General features: G+C 43.6%; 1 protein-coding gene across 2 annotated transcripts in view; it reads right to left on the bottom strand.

Moving 5' to 3' along the window:
- SELENOI (selenoprotein I) overlaps nucleotides 1-14,099 on the bottom strand; it is a 62,492-nt gene extending 48,393 nt beyond the window's left edge. For both annotated transcript variants that reach the window (XM_054988996.1, XM_054989005.1), the window contains exon 1: nucleotides 13,910-14,099. In XM_054988996.1, coding sequence (XP_054844971.1) covers nucleotides 13,910-13,966 — 57 coding nt within the window. In that variant the 5' untranslated portion in view covers nucleotides 13,967-14,099. The remainder of the gene's footprint in view (nucleotides 1-13,909) is intronic.
- Between the last annotated feature and the right edge of the window lie 553 nt (nucleotides 14,100-14,652).

Raw genomic sequence — 14,652 nt, 5'->3', positions numbered from 1 at the left:
ATGTCAACGATGCTACTTACCCTTTCCATAGCAGACTCGACCCCACCACCCAGTCCCTTTAATGGTAACACCAGCAGCCTGGATAGCACTATGATAGCCACACATACTCTCTTCCTTTCATGGCCTTAAGGGAGAAGCAGCTCATTAAAGGAAATCAATTACAGCTGGAATGCACGAATATGGACACAGAAGGCTATAAAGCAGAAATAGAAAGCCATGGAAAATCTACTTCTGGTTCCTGTGGCTTTCACAGACATAAAGCTGGACCCAGACTAAATTGGCCATTTCCACTGATTCCCCGTTTCTGCAGCAGATCCACCTTATATCATTCCTCAGGGTCCCTGGTCCCATGGGAGCAGAATGTTGTGGAGACCAATGGACTATCATTGGAAAGTCTGGATCCAACTCATAATCTCAAGCTTATCTATTTGACACACAAAAGCTGAAGTGGAAAAAAATTTCGCAGGGAAATGTTTCAGGAGTGTCAGACAGAATAAAGATTTATAGCCATTTCCAGACATGACACTTAGTTGTGCTCAGCTTTGTCACAATATTCAAAATGTGGAGCCACCTGAAGCCGAAAAGAATGGGGGAAAGGGCAGTCGTAACTTTAGCCAACCAAATTCCTGATGCTTCTTCAATGGTTCTGGAGAAGTTACGTTGCACATAGCAAAAAATTAGGCAGTTTGCTACAAGGTATTCCTGGAAGCATGCTTGATTCAGAATATTTACTTCATCACATGCTGTGTAATTAATTATAGAAATTCAAATAAAAAGGAAAAAAACTAATAGGAGGGATGCCAAACCAATGCAACCAATTCAGTAATAGGTTACACTATTGGATAATATTGGTTACATTATTGGATAAATCTGGAAAGCAAGGGTGGGTGCTGTTCCTTCTTCTCAATTAATTGTCAGTGAGACGAGTTCTTGTTTGGCTACTCACTGAAAGATGCAATGGGTAGACAAGATCTATAAACATGACTGATCAAGGTTCCTGAGCACATTTGCTCTGTAGGTTTTCAGACGCATTTTGCTCCTATTCATGCTCACTGTGCATACATGTTTCTGCTTCCACAGAACACACCTAGTTCAGAGAGGCCAGTATCAAGTATAAACACAGAGTGCTTTGCAGACACATCGTAGATGTTCACAAAGCCAAAAGAGAAACACACAAAATCCACACTGTTAAGAAAAAACCCAAAAGACTGCTCATAATAATATTCCTATAAACCCCCACTGCTGTTCTTTTATTGCTTCAGAGAACCAGGGAGGAAATCTACCAGTCATGGTGTGACATACATTTTATATGTAGGGCAGTTGAAGTGTTAGGGAGAAAACCAGAATTGTGACCTAGAAAACCCTCATATTAGCAAAAGCTAATCCATGGAAGGCCAAAGCAATTAACTATTAGCTTACTAGGGGCAAAGCTACAGGCAAAGAGAAAGCATTTCCTCCTTTAAAGATCAACCTGCAGCTTTACCAGATGCAATATATGACCACATGATCTTGCTGTATCTCCTTCCCAGTAGCCAGTCCTATGGTACCCTTTTCCTCCAAGAGTCTTCAGTGTTCCCTTGCATGCACAGCACACAGACAACATTGTAACAGTACTCATCATTTCTCCATTCCAGCTTCCAAATGCTTGGCTCCACTTCTGTCTGCAATCCCAATGGGGCCAGAACATGCAAGTCTTGTCAGGGTCCTCCTTGTCCCGTCCCCATTACAAAAAGAAGACCCCACCTAAAAGGGAGCCATCACAAAGGAAAAACATTCTGCGTTCCTCATTACACCTCAGGCTTGCCTTCCCCTGAGGATATTCAAGAGAAGATCCCCGCCACCTGTCACAAACTGTTCCCACCCAAGAGTCAGAGGCTCAGGCAGATCAGGCGCTGGTTCCTACCCAAGACTTAGAGCCCCTGGAAGATCAAGAACCCCCTGAGTGGCCCCATCTGCCTGATTTCCCCTAGTAGGCAGAAAGCCAGGAATGAAGCCTGGATCAAGGGAGAAGCACATGTCTGGCAGCCTGGGGCCTTCCCTCTTCTCGTTATACACAGGAAGATGCCAATCCTTGAGTCTTAACAATTCACAGAGAGCAATGTGGTAAAGAGTACCAGCTATACAAAGGAATAATTACTCACGTTGTAACTTATGTCTACAAATTTATTCCTGCTTTTACACACGTATATGAATCAGTTAATGAATATCATAGGAAAGAAACCACATGTAAGAATTCAACAAGTCAGAAATTACATTTGTTCAGGCGTCTGGTATCTTCTCTACATTAATAACAATAAAGTGCTGTGTGCTCAAGGTGCTTCTTATCATTCCAATTGCACATATGAATAAAGTACAAATGCTCACTGGCACCATACAAACACCAGTCCTTATAATGCCATTCAATCTTCAGGATGCCCGATATTCCAACCATGCGGTAGTACAAAGTCAATGAAACATGACAGTTGACCGTAGAATTCACAGAATGAAAGGTCCTTGGTTATCTCCTGTGCAATAAATCAGTTCTTCTGTGATAACAACTCCTCTAACGGGTGGTCTAGATACCTTATCACGCCCATTTCAAAAATCTCTTTTTCAAAGACTACAGTCAAAATTCTTCAGTCATCTCTTCAGTAGCCACTAATACAATCATTTCCTGTGTCACTTACACATCTGTGGATGGTACAGGCTCTCTTAAACAAGAAGTGTAGGTTTTATTTGGGGAAAACTGAGTAAGAAAGCAAGGTGGAAGCAAATACTTGAAGCAAATAAAGAAAACAGAAGGATTTCATGCACATGGGAAAATGCAGAACAAATAAAACACAGAAAGCCAACAACCTGAATAAACTACTTCCCTAGCTTAACAGCTTACAGTTTTCTGTAGAACCCAAGCCATGTTGGCCTGACATGGGCCTATCCTCCAAGGACTCCTCCCTCCTTGCTTGCTCCTGGGAAAGGCAATAGTAACCCTTACTTCAGGGTTTTGTCATTTTTGCTACAATCACACCCTTCCCAGCATGACTAAGTGCTCTTTTCTTGTGCTCTAGATGGTGCTAAGCCTATTCGTTGTTTTCGGGTGTGATTTCCTGTTCTGTTCCTGCTCTTACTAGAGAGGCTGTCCAAAGCAACGGTCTGAATTTAAAGCTGAATCAAAATAGGGAGTCATAGGGACCAACGTGGGATTCAGAATAGCAGCTACGCTCAGTCATCCTTTTGAAAGACATGTCTGTTTTCCCCAGAGATCAACGAGGCTTCTGGGTAAAGAAGCGGAATGCAGAGAAAGCGGCAAAGGCTCTCTTGTCTCTCTTGCACTACCCACCACCTTCCATATAAAAAAAAAATAAAAAGTGTGTTCATGTTTTATACGGGTAGCTTGAATGGCACACAAGACATTAAACCGATTTGCCCCAATTTGGGTTTTTTCAGTGGTACAGAAATGCATGAACTGCAAATGAAGACAAACTCTTACACTCACTGTAACAGGCATCAATACCTTCCCATGTTTAGACAAAGAACAGATCATAGGACCGCTATCAAATCTTGTTTTCTTACAGCAGACACCATGTTAATTTGTTTGCCACATATCAAAGTTATACACTAAGGGGAAAAAATTATTTTTAACCTTGAAAAGCCCAAGGGAATTTGAGAAGTGTTATAAAATAAATTGCAGTACTAAGCCATAACAAATGGATTAGGTTTAAGCCATTCTTTCCAAGGGACACCACAGGACTGGAAAGGAAGCTATGAATGCATGAGCGGAAACAAAAAGGAATGATAAAGTTAGGTTATTATATAACTCTAATGACTAATTTTAACACAAAACAACTAACAATTTATTCTTAAAGTATAGGAGAAGCGGGGAGGGGGGACAAGCAAAAATCCTACTTTCTCTTTCACTGCTCGTAAATGCAATGGAGGGAAATGAAGGATATCATTGTTTCTCTTGTTAATCATTCTACTACTTCCACACTAATTAAAGGGGCATAGGTTTACTCCTTAGTGATCAACTGAGTGGACTCTTGACTCCACAACTGTCCTTATATCCACATATATAACCATTCTGTAAGTTGCCTTCAAGCTCTCCTTGTGAGTTTTCCCCACACATCTTGTTGGCTACCTTTAGGAGACAGGCTGGAACAGACCTCCAAGTCAGGAGTGGTTCTTTTTCTACACTTACAGAAACAGCATGGATAAGCTCTGGAGCCACCCAGAGCCCTGGATGGATTAAAGTTTCCACTCCCCAGAGTTGCAGCAAAAAGCTTGAAATCACAGCTGGAACTAAAAGAGATCTTGCAGAAATGTTCTCTTCATCTAGATTCATGATGCCAGCGTACAGACCCATACTCTTCCCCTTCCCACCTTGCCCTCACTCTCTGCCTTTTTCTTCTCCCCCCTTCATTTCACAAGAAAATTCCAACTTTTTCACAAAGCATCAGAGTTAAATAAAAATATGGACTCCAAGGCATGCAATTCCTAGAATTCTGGGTTGGGTGACACCTTAGAAACTATGCCATTCCCCCTGCTAAGGGGTAATTTTCAGGATTTATAGTCTCCTTGGCTCCATTTTCACAGGGACCAAAAGCAAAAAGGAGGAAAAACCCATGGGATCCAAGTTTCAGTAGAGGAAATTTAAGTTGGCCACCTGGAAGTTAGATGTTGTCTTGTTTCTTTATGATGACATTTTTCGAAGGTTATAAAAAACTCAAGAGCTAAGTAACTCGTTCACCTTCTGTGTGGATTTTTGGTTCAGGCTAAACATAGTACAGAGTCTTCAATGAATAATACACACTGGCATCCAATTTTTTTTACCTGTGTCCCATTGGCAGGTGACGATGATAATAAACATAGCACAGACACAGATAACAGGAGCCATATAAGAAAAATACAATGTCACTCCAGAAACCACCCACCCACACACACACACACCATATTTCATGCCCACCAACTATATCATTAAACTAGCAGAAGAAACTGAACGGCCAAACAGTCAATTTCCAGAACTGTGCAACCTTGGCTACAACTGAGCTCACTAATACTGCCAATATACAAAGGTTCACACTGAAATAAATAAGCCTAACACAAGTACTTGCCAGAAACCCATACCAGAAAAGGCACTCTATGCATGTCTTCTGGTAGGTCAGCCTACAGAGGTCGATGCTGCCACAAAAGGCTGCACATTATGGTATACAAATGCTCCTCCCAAAAGGAGTGAACTTCTGGTAAAAGGCACTGGCCTGGCTAAACTTGGGGGTCTAAAAAGAGAGAGGCAGTCTTTCAAGAATATTGGGCTTTGAAAGTTAAAATCAGCACTCTGAATTGCACCCAGAAACAAATAGGCAGAACGCATATCCATGCTTCCAAACCGTTTCTCAAAAGGCAAGGCTGGGTCCAGAAGCACTCCTAGACTATTAATATCACTGGACAGTGAAAATGCGACTCCATCCAACCAAGGTATATCAGTCCCTTCAAGAACATCTGCCTTCCTAGCCAACACCACATTCACCCTGCCTAGATTCAGTTTCAGCTTGTCTGTCCTCATCCATCTGACTAGGGCTTCCAAGCATGGATTGAGGACAGAAGCAGCAACATCCAGATGTGATGATAATCTGTAGCAGATCCACCATCACACATCAGATTCCCAGACAAGACTGACAGACCCTGTGCTACTAAGGGACTACAGCCAGCTCACAGCAGAATGTCCTCCCCTCTCTCTGTCTCTTCCAGCATCACCTTTTCACACAAACAAATCTCTGCCCACTCTTTTTAGCAGAGAAGAGGAACCACCTGAGAATTAAGTATCATCCAGATGTGATAATCTGTAGCTTCCATAGTATACTGATGACATACAGCTCCAAAATTCCAAATGATCTCAAATAAAAGGCTTCACATAGTTGTTAAAGAGCATAGGCTCTTTAACATAGTAGTTAAAAAGCTCTAGTCTACACTATGATGAATGCCACACACTTGTCTTCACAGGGCTGGGTTAAGCTCTGAAGGAAACTCTGTCATTGATATATTTCAGACGTGCTCCAAACCTTTGACCAAGATTAATCAACAAAGTAGTACAGTCCCTTGTTAAATAAATTTTTAAAAGATACTGCAGACAGCTCCAATAAAATTCATAAAACAGATTTCCCTTCTCCATTTTGCATCCAGAGATCATCCACCACCAATAGCAAGGGTCAGAACACAAGAGACAAACTTCGCATGAAGAGGACTTGATTGGGAATGGTAGTCTAACACCGCCCCCCTTCTCCGAGCAAAGTGGATTTTCTTGCAAAGAACAGCCACTCAACTGAGGAGATTGTCTTTCAAAGAGATTCTCTCAAAGAGAGACTGATTTTCTTTCAAAAATCCAATCAGCTGGTTTTGCTTCACCTCAGAGACAGGGGTGGGGTGGGGTGAATCCGAGCTGCGATTCCCTGCCAGGAGAAGAAGAATGAGAGGGACAGATTTCTCTCCTCAGCTTTTTTCCTGTCTCTTATTATGTAGGTCCCCCCACCCCTATTCCAAGTTCTCAGAGGAGTTTTGAAAGAGTGTGTGTGTGAGAGAAACTCCCCCCCCATCCCTCCCCATCTGATAATCACATTGAGTGGATGGTTTTTTAAACTACAATTCCCAGGGATCATTGCAGGATCCAACACTTGCCCATGAGTATCATGTGTTTTGACCCTAAGGCACCCTCATGACTAGCCTGGAAAACAAATTTAAAAGGGACAAGGAAGACATGTTCATTCAGGTGAGTCTGGAATTGTTCTGTCACCATCTGGGAATCACTTTGCCTAAAAGTGCCACCACGGCATAATTCAGAGGAGTTAGCCGTGTTAGTCTGTAGCAGCAAAATCAAAAAGAGTCCAGCAGCACCTCCAAGACCAACCAATTCCACTGCAGCACAAGCCTTCGAGAACCACAGCTCTCCCCGCCAGATGCATCTGACAAAGAGAACTGTAATCCCCGAAAGCATAATTGTTAGCATGTCAGGTTGGATCTGGGAGGCCCAGGCTTAACGCCCACTTTGACATGGAGATTTGTTGGGTGATCTTGAGCCTCTCACTGTCTCAGCCTAATCAGCCTCACAGGGTGGTGATTGTTGTGATAAAAGCAGAATGTTGAAATCTGCTTTGTGTCCTCATTGGGAAGAAAAACAGGGTATCGATAGTTAAATTAAGAACAGCAGGTTCAAAACCAACATAAGATTTGCCAAGTTCTCTTTGTAAAGAGAAACCTTTTTCAGTGTGGAAGCAGAATTGCCTTTTCACTCACTTGGAAAATGATCCTGGACCTAAATCAAAGATATATTTACTATATTGGTCAACTCAGTCCCTGTTTTGTTCAGGTATGATCCATGGGGGTGTGGAGACAATCAAGTGTACAAGGTGTGGCCTTGACAGTCCTATGCACCCTGTACCTACCAGGCAAGGTGATTAATCTGAAAAAAAAAATCCAGTAGATTTTTATCTCATTTTTCCTCCAAAGAGCTCATGGCTCTCCCCCACCCCCGCATTTGATCCTCACAACCACCCTTTGAGGTAGATTTGGCTGATAGCGAATGGCCCAAGCTTCATGGCAGATTCAAACCTGATCTCCTAGATCCCGTTCCAAACTCTGATCATAAGAGACAGGTAAGCAGATGCTTCTGACACCACCACTTGTGGACGTACATCTAAAACAAAATCCAAGTTGGATTTTGATCCAAGAGATTTGTATCAGCATGGAATCTCGCAAGTGTGACACAGTAGACTGCCGCAATTTCATCATCTCTTGGGGTTACTTTACAAGTTCCAATACCTCAACAAAATTTGGGAAGCTCCACCGGGCAAGGTTCGGGTGACAATAGCAAAGAACACCTTCCTCCGCTACCATCTTCACCACTTTATAGGCCTGCAAGTAAGTTTTATGTCATCGACAGGCACCAGTCCAACTCACCTGCCAATTTTGCTCAAGGCATCTCCCAAGCCACTCCCTGCCTGAAAGTTCCCTGGTGTGCAAAATGAACTGATGGTTTTTGATGCAAGGCAGCAGGAGACCAATAAGCAATGCTATCTATAGATGTAGAGAACCTGGAATTCTAAACTGCCACCAGATGCTCCACCATCACTGCTGAGACTCCCACCATCACGCCACCACTTGGGGGCGGGGGGAGAGAAGAGCGAACATCACCTGAGCCTTCAGAAGTGATGATTTGATCATGGAAGTGGTCGCCATTCAAGTGCCATTATGAAATCACCAGAAACCCCTTTTCACACATCAGGGTCTAAACAACCTGGGATTGTAACCACCAAGGATGAACTTGGATGCTGAAATCTCCCCAAGCAATTTCATCTCGGGTTTCCAGCACTAAGACTACCTTTGACAGCTGAGGCAGGAAAGATCTAGATGACTAATACACCCAGTGAAAGACATCTACTACCTGCCTAGGATAATTGTGAAAGTAGAAGAACCTGGGACAATTACTGAAACCCAACTACTCATCCCCCTAAATGAGACTGGGAAAGGATCAGAGATGGGTTAGAATTGGTTCACTACAGTCATGCAGCCAGGTTTTACCCATGTGACTGTGTCACATTTTTGCCCCGGCCTTCAAGATATCAGCAACGGCCTTCCAGTTCCAAAGAGAAGATAGGGAACTGCACTCTGCAATGAATCAACTAGGTCTCCAGCCAGCAAGAAGCAATCAGAAGCCAGCCATGGTCTTCTGCGGCACTGAGACATCTGTGACATCTGCTTCCCTGAACCTCCCCCTGATTTAAGCAAGTGTTTGTTCCAGTGTTTGAATGAGCAGAGAGCTGATTACTCCTTAAGCTCTTCTGCCAGCGGCACTGACTCAAAGAATGAAGGTTCAGGGGACTATGCATTCTTTAAAGGACCAGAGTCACAGGACAGCAGCAAGAGTTGTGCAGAGCTGCAATGGAGAGTCTGGCCTTTAAGAAGCGGTGCCACTATACAATCTTTGTTTTGTTGTCTGTTGTGGTGCACAACAGATCCGGGGGGGGGGGGGATTATTACCCTTGAAGAAAAACAGGCAGCAGTGCTCTGTGTTTCAGACTGAAATTGTCAATTCTGCTTGGCTTCTGCCTGGTTTTAACAAAGAACATTGCTATTCTGGGGACAAAGCACTGTGTTCTTAAGAAATTTTGCTTACAGAGATGTGATAAAGACTATCAGATTAGTCTTAATCTTATGCTACACTCAGAGAGTTTTCCATGCTTCAAGCCTAGCCACTCATATTAAATCAGCAGAGAAACGCCCCAGGGCCATAGGTATGCCAGACTTTGGGATCGCAGCAGAAATTGAGCTTGGGCAAAGAGAAAGTCAGAAACACTTCAACTGCAAAGCTTTGTTTCATTAAGGTATTCTGCAGAGAACAGTAGCTCTCTTACCTAGAGACTAGCTTTCCCTTGTAAAATTACACTTAGTAGGACTTTCCTCTAGACCTTACAAGCATCTACTCATTTCGGTCATTAAGGGTAGCATCTGCCAACCTAGTATGATTTCTATAAGCTGTGCACTCATATAGTGATGCAAATCCAGATGGTGGTGGAAAGTGCCATCAAGTCACAAATGACTTATGGTAACTCCAGAGGGTTTTCCAGGCAAGAGACGTTTGCCATTGCCTGTCTCTGTGTAGTGACTCTGGACCTCCTTGGTCTCCCATCCAAGTACTAACCAAGGCAGACCCTGCTTAGCTTCCAAGATCTGATGGGCTAGCTAGGGCCATCCAGGTCAGGGTGATACAGGAAAGTTAAGTTCTTTGCTTCTTCATCACCATAATTAAGCTGCTGAAACCATCAGAATAAAATCAGAAGTTTAGGCAAGTCTCCTGAATTTCAGAAGATTTCACAATTGTTCCTAGAACTTCATGGTGCCACAGCATTTATGACAGCTTTTCTTCAATTTGTTTGTTTAAAAGGCGGCAACTACACATCTCCAGTTCAGGACTAGCGAATTCATACTCATAAATTCAAGGCTAGGCTACTGCAACACACTTGCTGGCTTCTCCTTTGTGATTGTTTGAAGAGTTCTATTGGTCAAAAGTAATTAGAAGAATTATGACCACACAAGATGATGACCTGTTCCAAATGAACTGCCTACTTAAGTTCTCAATAAATTTGGCTTAGCATAACCAAAATTTTTCCGCTGAAACTAGATACAGAGCCAGTGTGGTGGTTAAACAGTAAAGAGTCCAGAAGCACCTTTAAGACTAACCAACTTTACTGTAGCATAAGCTTTCAAGAACCACAGTTCTCTTCATCAGATGCATCTGACAAAGAGAGCTGTGGTTCTCGAAAGCTTATGCTACAGTAAAGTTGGTTAGTCTTAAAGGTGCTACTGGACTCTTTACTATTTTGCTACTGCAGACTAACACGGCTAACTCCTCTGGATCTACGAGTGTGGTGGTTGGGATTTCAGATTATGAGTTTCCTGTGGAAGCTCACTGGGTGACCCTGACTATCACACACTCAGCATAACCTACCTCACAGGTTGTTGTGAGGATAAAATGGAAGAGAAAAAAAATAAGCCAACTTTGGGTCCCCACTGTGGAGAAAGGTAAGGGCCCATAGACTTCACCACTATGTTGCCTTGCATATTATTTGTTGCTTTGAACATGTACTCCTATATCCTACCTGTGCTTCATATTATGTAATGTCAGTGCTAGAAGTGATTATGTTCTGTTTCAGTAATTCTTCAACTCTGTATTGGATCTTTGCTAATGCTATATCTTTGTAAAATCCTATGAAATTGTTTATGGAAAGGTCCTTGACCCTGTATGGAATTGTCCTTGATACTGATTGTACTAATCTCATACTATGTAATCCGCCTTGAGTCTCAGTGAGAAAGGCAGACTATAAGGACATAAATAAATAACTACAGAAAGGCTGTTCCTCTAAATGGATGTAGCTTTGATTGACCCTAAAGGCCATAATCTCACTCCTGTATTCACTTAAATATTCAGATTTTTGACATCTACTTTTAAAAACTGAATAAACAGTTGGATTTAATGTATGCCCAATGAATTAATGAGCGATTTATTACCGCAGTACCAAAGGGGTTGGGGGCAGGGAGAAGAGTGAATCTTCTAAAATTAGTGTCAAGTAAACAGATGAAGAGGCTGCCTGGAAAATGTTAGGAAGGGAGTGGGGATTGTGCCTAGTATCCAAGTTTTATCCCTGAGAGCCATCCTCTTCCAGATCCATCCATTTCCAGGCAAAATTACCTCCGTATTATCAGTGTTTTCAAAGCAACCATCAGAAGCTTGCTGTTCATGACAGAGATGGAACAAAATTCAATTTTGACCCATAGCAATATGTAATGTGTAGGCACTAGCTCTACACAGAGAGGGAAATTCAAGAGTACTTCGGCAGCTAGACACCTAGCATTTTTCCATCCCTACCCAAAAAAATCAAAACTGTAATCTTCAGAAGCAACAAGTAGATGCACTGACTGTCTAATTAAACTAGTTCCAATTGCCAGAATTTCCCAGAGCTATGAAAGAATTACAGTCACCAGTTTTGCAAGTATGAATCTCACCTGTTTGGCTGCCAAAAAGCAGTGCTCTCTTGTGTGATCACCACAGCTAAATTCCCACAAATCCCATAAGCAATTGAAGCTTCTCAGGCGAGTTAGATATCAAGAAAAGCTGGTAACATGAGCAGGCCACTACAAATCCAGAGCTATTGGCAAAATTGCATCACAGACAGAGAAGGCATGTATGTGCTCTTAGGTACAGAGACACCACTTGGTTAGCTCCATGGAGCAAAACTGAACGGAGGAAAAATGTTGTCTCTTATTGGGCTAGCTTCAGAAGAGAATGCAAGAATCTTCTGCACAAAGATACCGATTACCACCGCCATCTTCAAGCAAAAGTTACTCATGCAACCACCCTCAACAGGATTTATAGAGGAAAAACTATGTAAAGAACACCAGAATCCCAAAGAGATGCCTTGTGCTACCAGCTATAGAACCCAGTAGTGACAACTGATTCCACTCATCATTTCTGTTGAGACTGAAGCATTCCATTATTAACTCCAAAAATACCTTTCAAGGAATATCAAATGTTTATAAGGTAACATCACTACTAAATCTGTTTTACTTTGTTAAAGTGAAGAGCTAAACTGGAAGCACAAAGGTGCAAGAGAAAGCAGTAGATAACGCAGCCCCACATACTCTATTAGTAAGTAGCAAACACATAGCAGCATCTAGCAGGCTTTAATAATTAGCTGCACATGTAGGACTGTAAAGCAGTCTCCTTTGCACGTATAATAAAATTTTGCATCACTTCAAGTAGGCTAAAGAAGTCATTCAATTTCACCCCTTTCCTGTTAATGCCCAAAGGACTTTCCTAGCATGCATTCACCTCTGCAGCTAACAGTTTAAACTTGGTTGATATGCCGGTCGCTTAACCATGGGCAAGATTTGCCACAAAGCATTCTATGACAGGACTAAGAAGGAAAGAAACCCAACTGTTGTTGCAAGCTCACATGGCAGGGACTATATCACTTGCACATAGCTCAATGTTTGTTAAGTGTGTAGGAGGAGAACACATCCTAGAGGCAAGTGTGGTTGACACCTCCACCCTATTCCCCTTGTCTTCTACATTCTTCCCACATGTAGTCTAGGCAAGCCCTTACATCAAGGAGAAAACAATTCCATGATTGAAAGAAGCCAGGAAAATAATACAAGAGGGACGTGTGTAAATGCATTCACACAGGAAACCAAGTGAGCTTCACAGAGCATGCATGCATCTTTGCCACCGTTCTGCTATCAACAACAAGAGAAGCTATGAAGACTTAAACCATCTGGAGTGCTCATCTTCCCTTTTATATAGTTGCACTCTTGAAAGCAGCAGGAAGGCACAAGACAGACACCTCAGGGGAAGATACATCTGCACTGCTGCCTTCTCTTCCTCCTCTCCCTCCTGCCAATGCAGATTCTGCTGCTGCTTCCAGTTAGATACACACAAAAGGGCCAATATCTTACAGACAGGAAAACAAAAAAGAGCTTCCTCACTGACAAACTCTCTTGAATGCTGTAACAGTGGAATGGTAGCGTAGAAAGGCCAGCAAACTCCTGATGCTCTGCCCCAGTGCCAGGTGGGGGTGATACCCAGGTAACATTTTTAATTAAGTGGGAGAGGGGGAAAAAAAGGTGACAGTGAAGGAACAACCAGCTTCTCATTTGGAATACTGAGTACAGTTCTGGTCTCCATAGCTCAAAAAGGGCATCACAGAACTGGAAAAAGTACTGAAGAGGGCAACCAAGATGATTAGGAGGTTGGAGCTCCCTTCCTGTGAGGTTTATAAAATTATAAAAGTTCTTTTCCCAGCACCAGGGATTGAACCTTTTCCAGGAAAGCCAGATGTTACCAGGTTCAGTGGAAACATGACCCCCCCCCCCCACGATTTCACAAGTCAGAGCCCTTCCCTAGCATTGCGCACGTATGGAACCACCTCATACCAAACCAGACTACAGCCCAGCCCTATCAGGCACAGAACCGTCTCTTTTCTACACTTGCTACGTGAAATGTTTTAATCGGAGGAATCAGGGACCTTCTGCCTATACCAAGCACAAAGTGATACTTGGCAGCTCGCCGAGACACAGTGCAGAGTGCGTGGGAATGAAGATGCCTCACCCCGAGTCAAAGCAAAAGCCAGCGCTGCCCCCGGCCCAGAAAACTCCCTCCCAGATTCGCTGCCCCAAATCCCCGGGGTCCTCCTGCGTGCTGCAAACCATGTGCTACCCGCTCCGAGCGATGCGTGCTCGCCCTCTGCGGATGCCGGGGAGCCGCCGGGCAGCATCCTCCCTCTCTCCCTCCCCGCGGCCCCCTCACCCCGTCGCTCCCTTGCCAGAGACCCTAATGAGGGGCGCCTCCTCCATCCAGCCCCTCAGAAACGCCTACCCACCACACACACACCTTGTACTTGTCGAAGCCGGCCAGCTGCTCGGCGCTCACGTACTCGTAGCCGCCCATGGCGAGGGCGCAGGGAGAGGGGCGGCGCGGGGCTGGGGTCGCTCCGTCCTCCCCGCCTCGCCTTCTCCTCCTTTAGACAGCAAGCAGCAGCGGCGGCAGCGGGCCCACATGCGCAGAAAAGCCACCCGGCTTCGTGAGGGATTCGAGAGCACCGCCCCCCTCCTCGGCTTCCGTACATCACTCCGCCTCCTCCCCCGGCTCGTCACCGCCCGCCCCTCGCTTACTGCTCGCCGTCCGAGATCAGCCCATGCGTGACGCTATTGAGCGTCACTCCACCGCCATCTTGAGAGAGGCGGTGCCCACTCGTCAACAACAACAGCCCGCCTCGTTAGAGTACTTTGTCCCTATTCCCTCTCTGATTCGACAATTCTTCTGCCAGTCAAAATATTGACTCCAATAATATCTCGTCTCTTCTTTCTGGCTCTTCTACACTTTAATTCACTATTTACCTTGGAAGCAGCTGATTGGCTCTAAGAGTGTTGCGTAATCTTTCGGGTTGGGTACCTGCTTAAGTTAACCTTTCGGTAAAAAGAAAGAAGACTGGGCGCACGTTCATCTGTACTGGAGCATTTATTTATATTTTGTTATTTATCTCATTTATATTTGTACCGGAATATTTGTTTATATTTATTATATTTATCATTTATGTTTTATTTATATTTGTTTTTACTATTTATATTTACACT

The sequence above is a fragment of the Eublepharis macularius genome, chromosome 1 (assembly GCF_028583425.1).
Source record: "Eublepharis macularius isolate TG4126 chromosome 1, MPM_Emac_v1.0, whole genome shotgun sequence".
NCBI lineage: Eukaryota > Metazoa > Chordata > Lepidosauria > Squamata > Eublepharidae > Eublepharis > Eublepharis macularius.
Note: the sequence above shows the minus strand (reverse complement) of the source record. Positions and strands in the feature narration are given on the sequence as shown.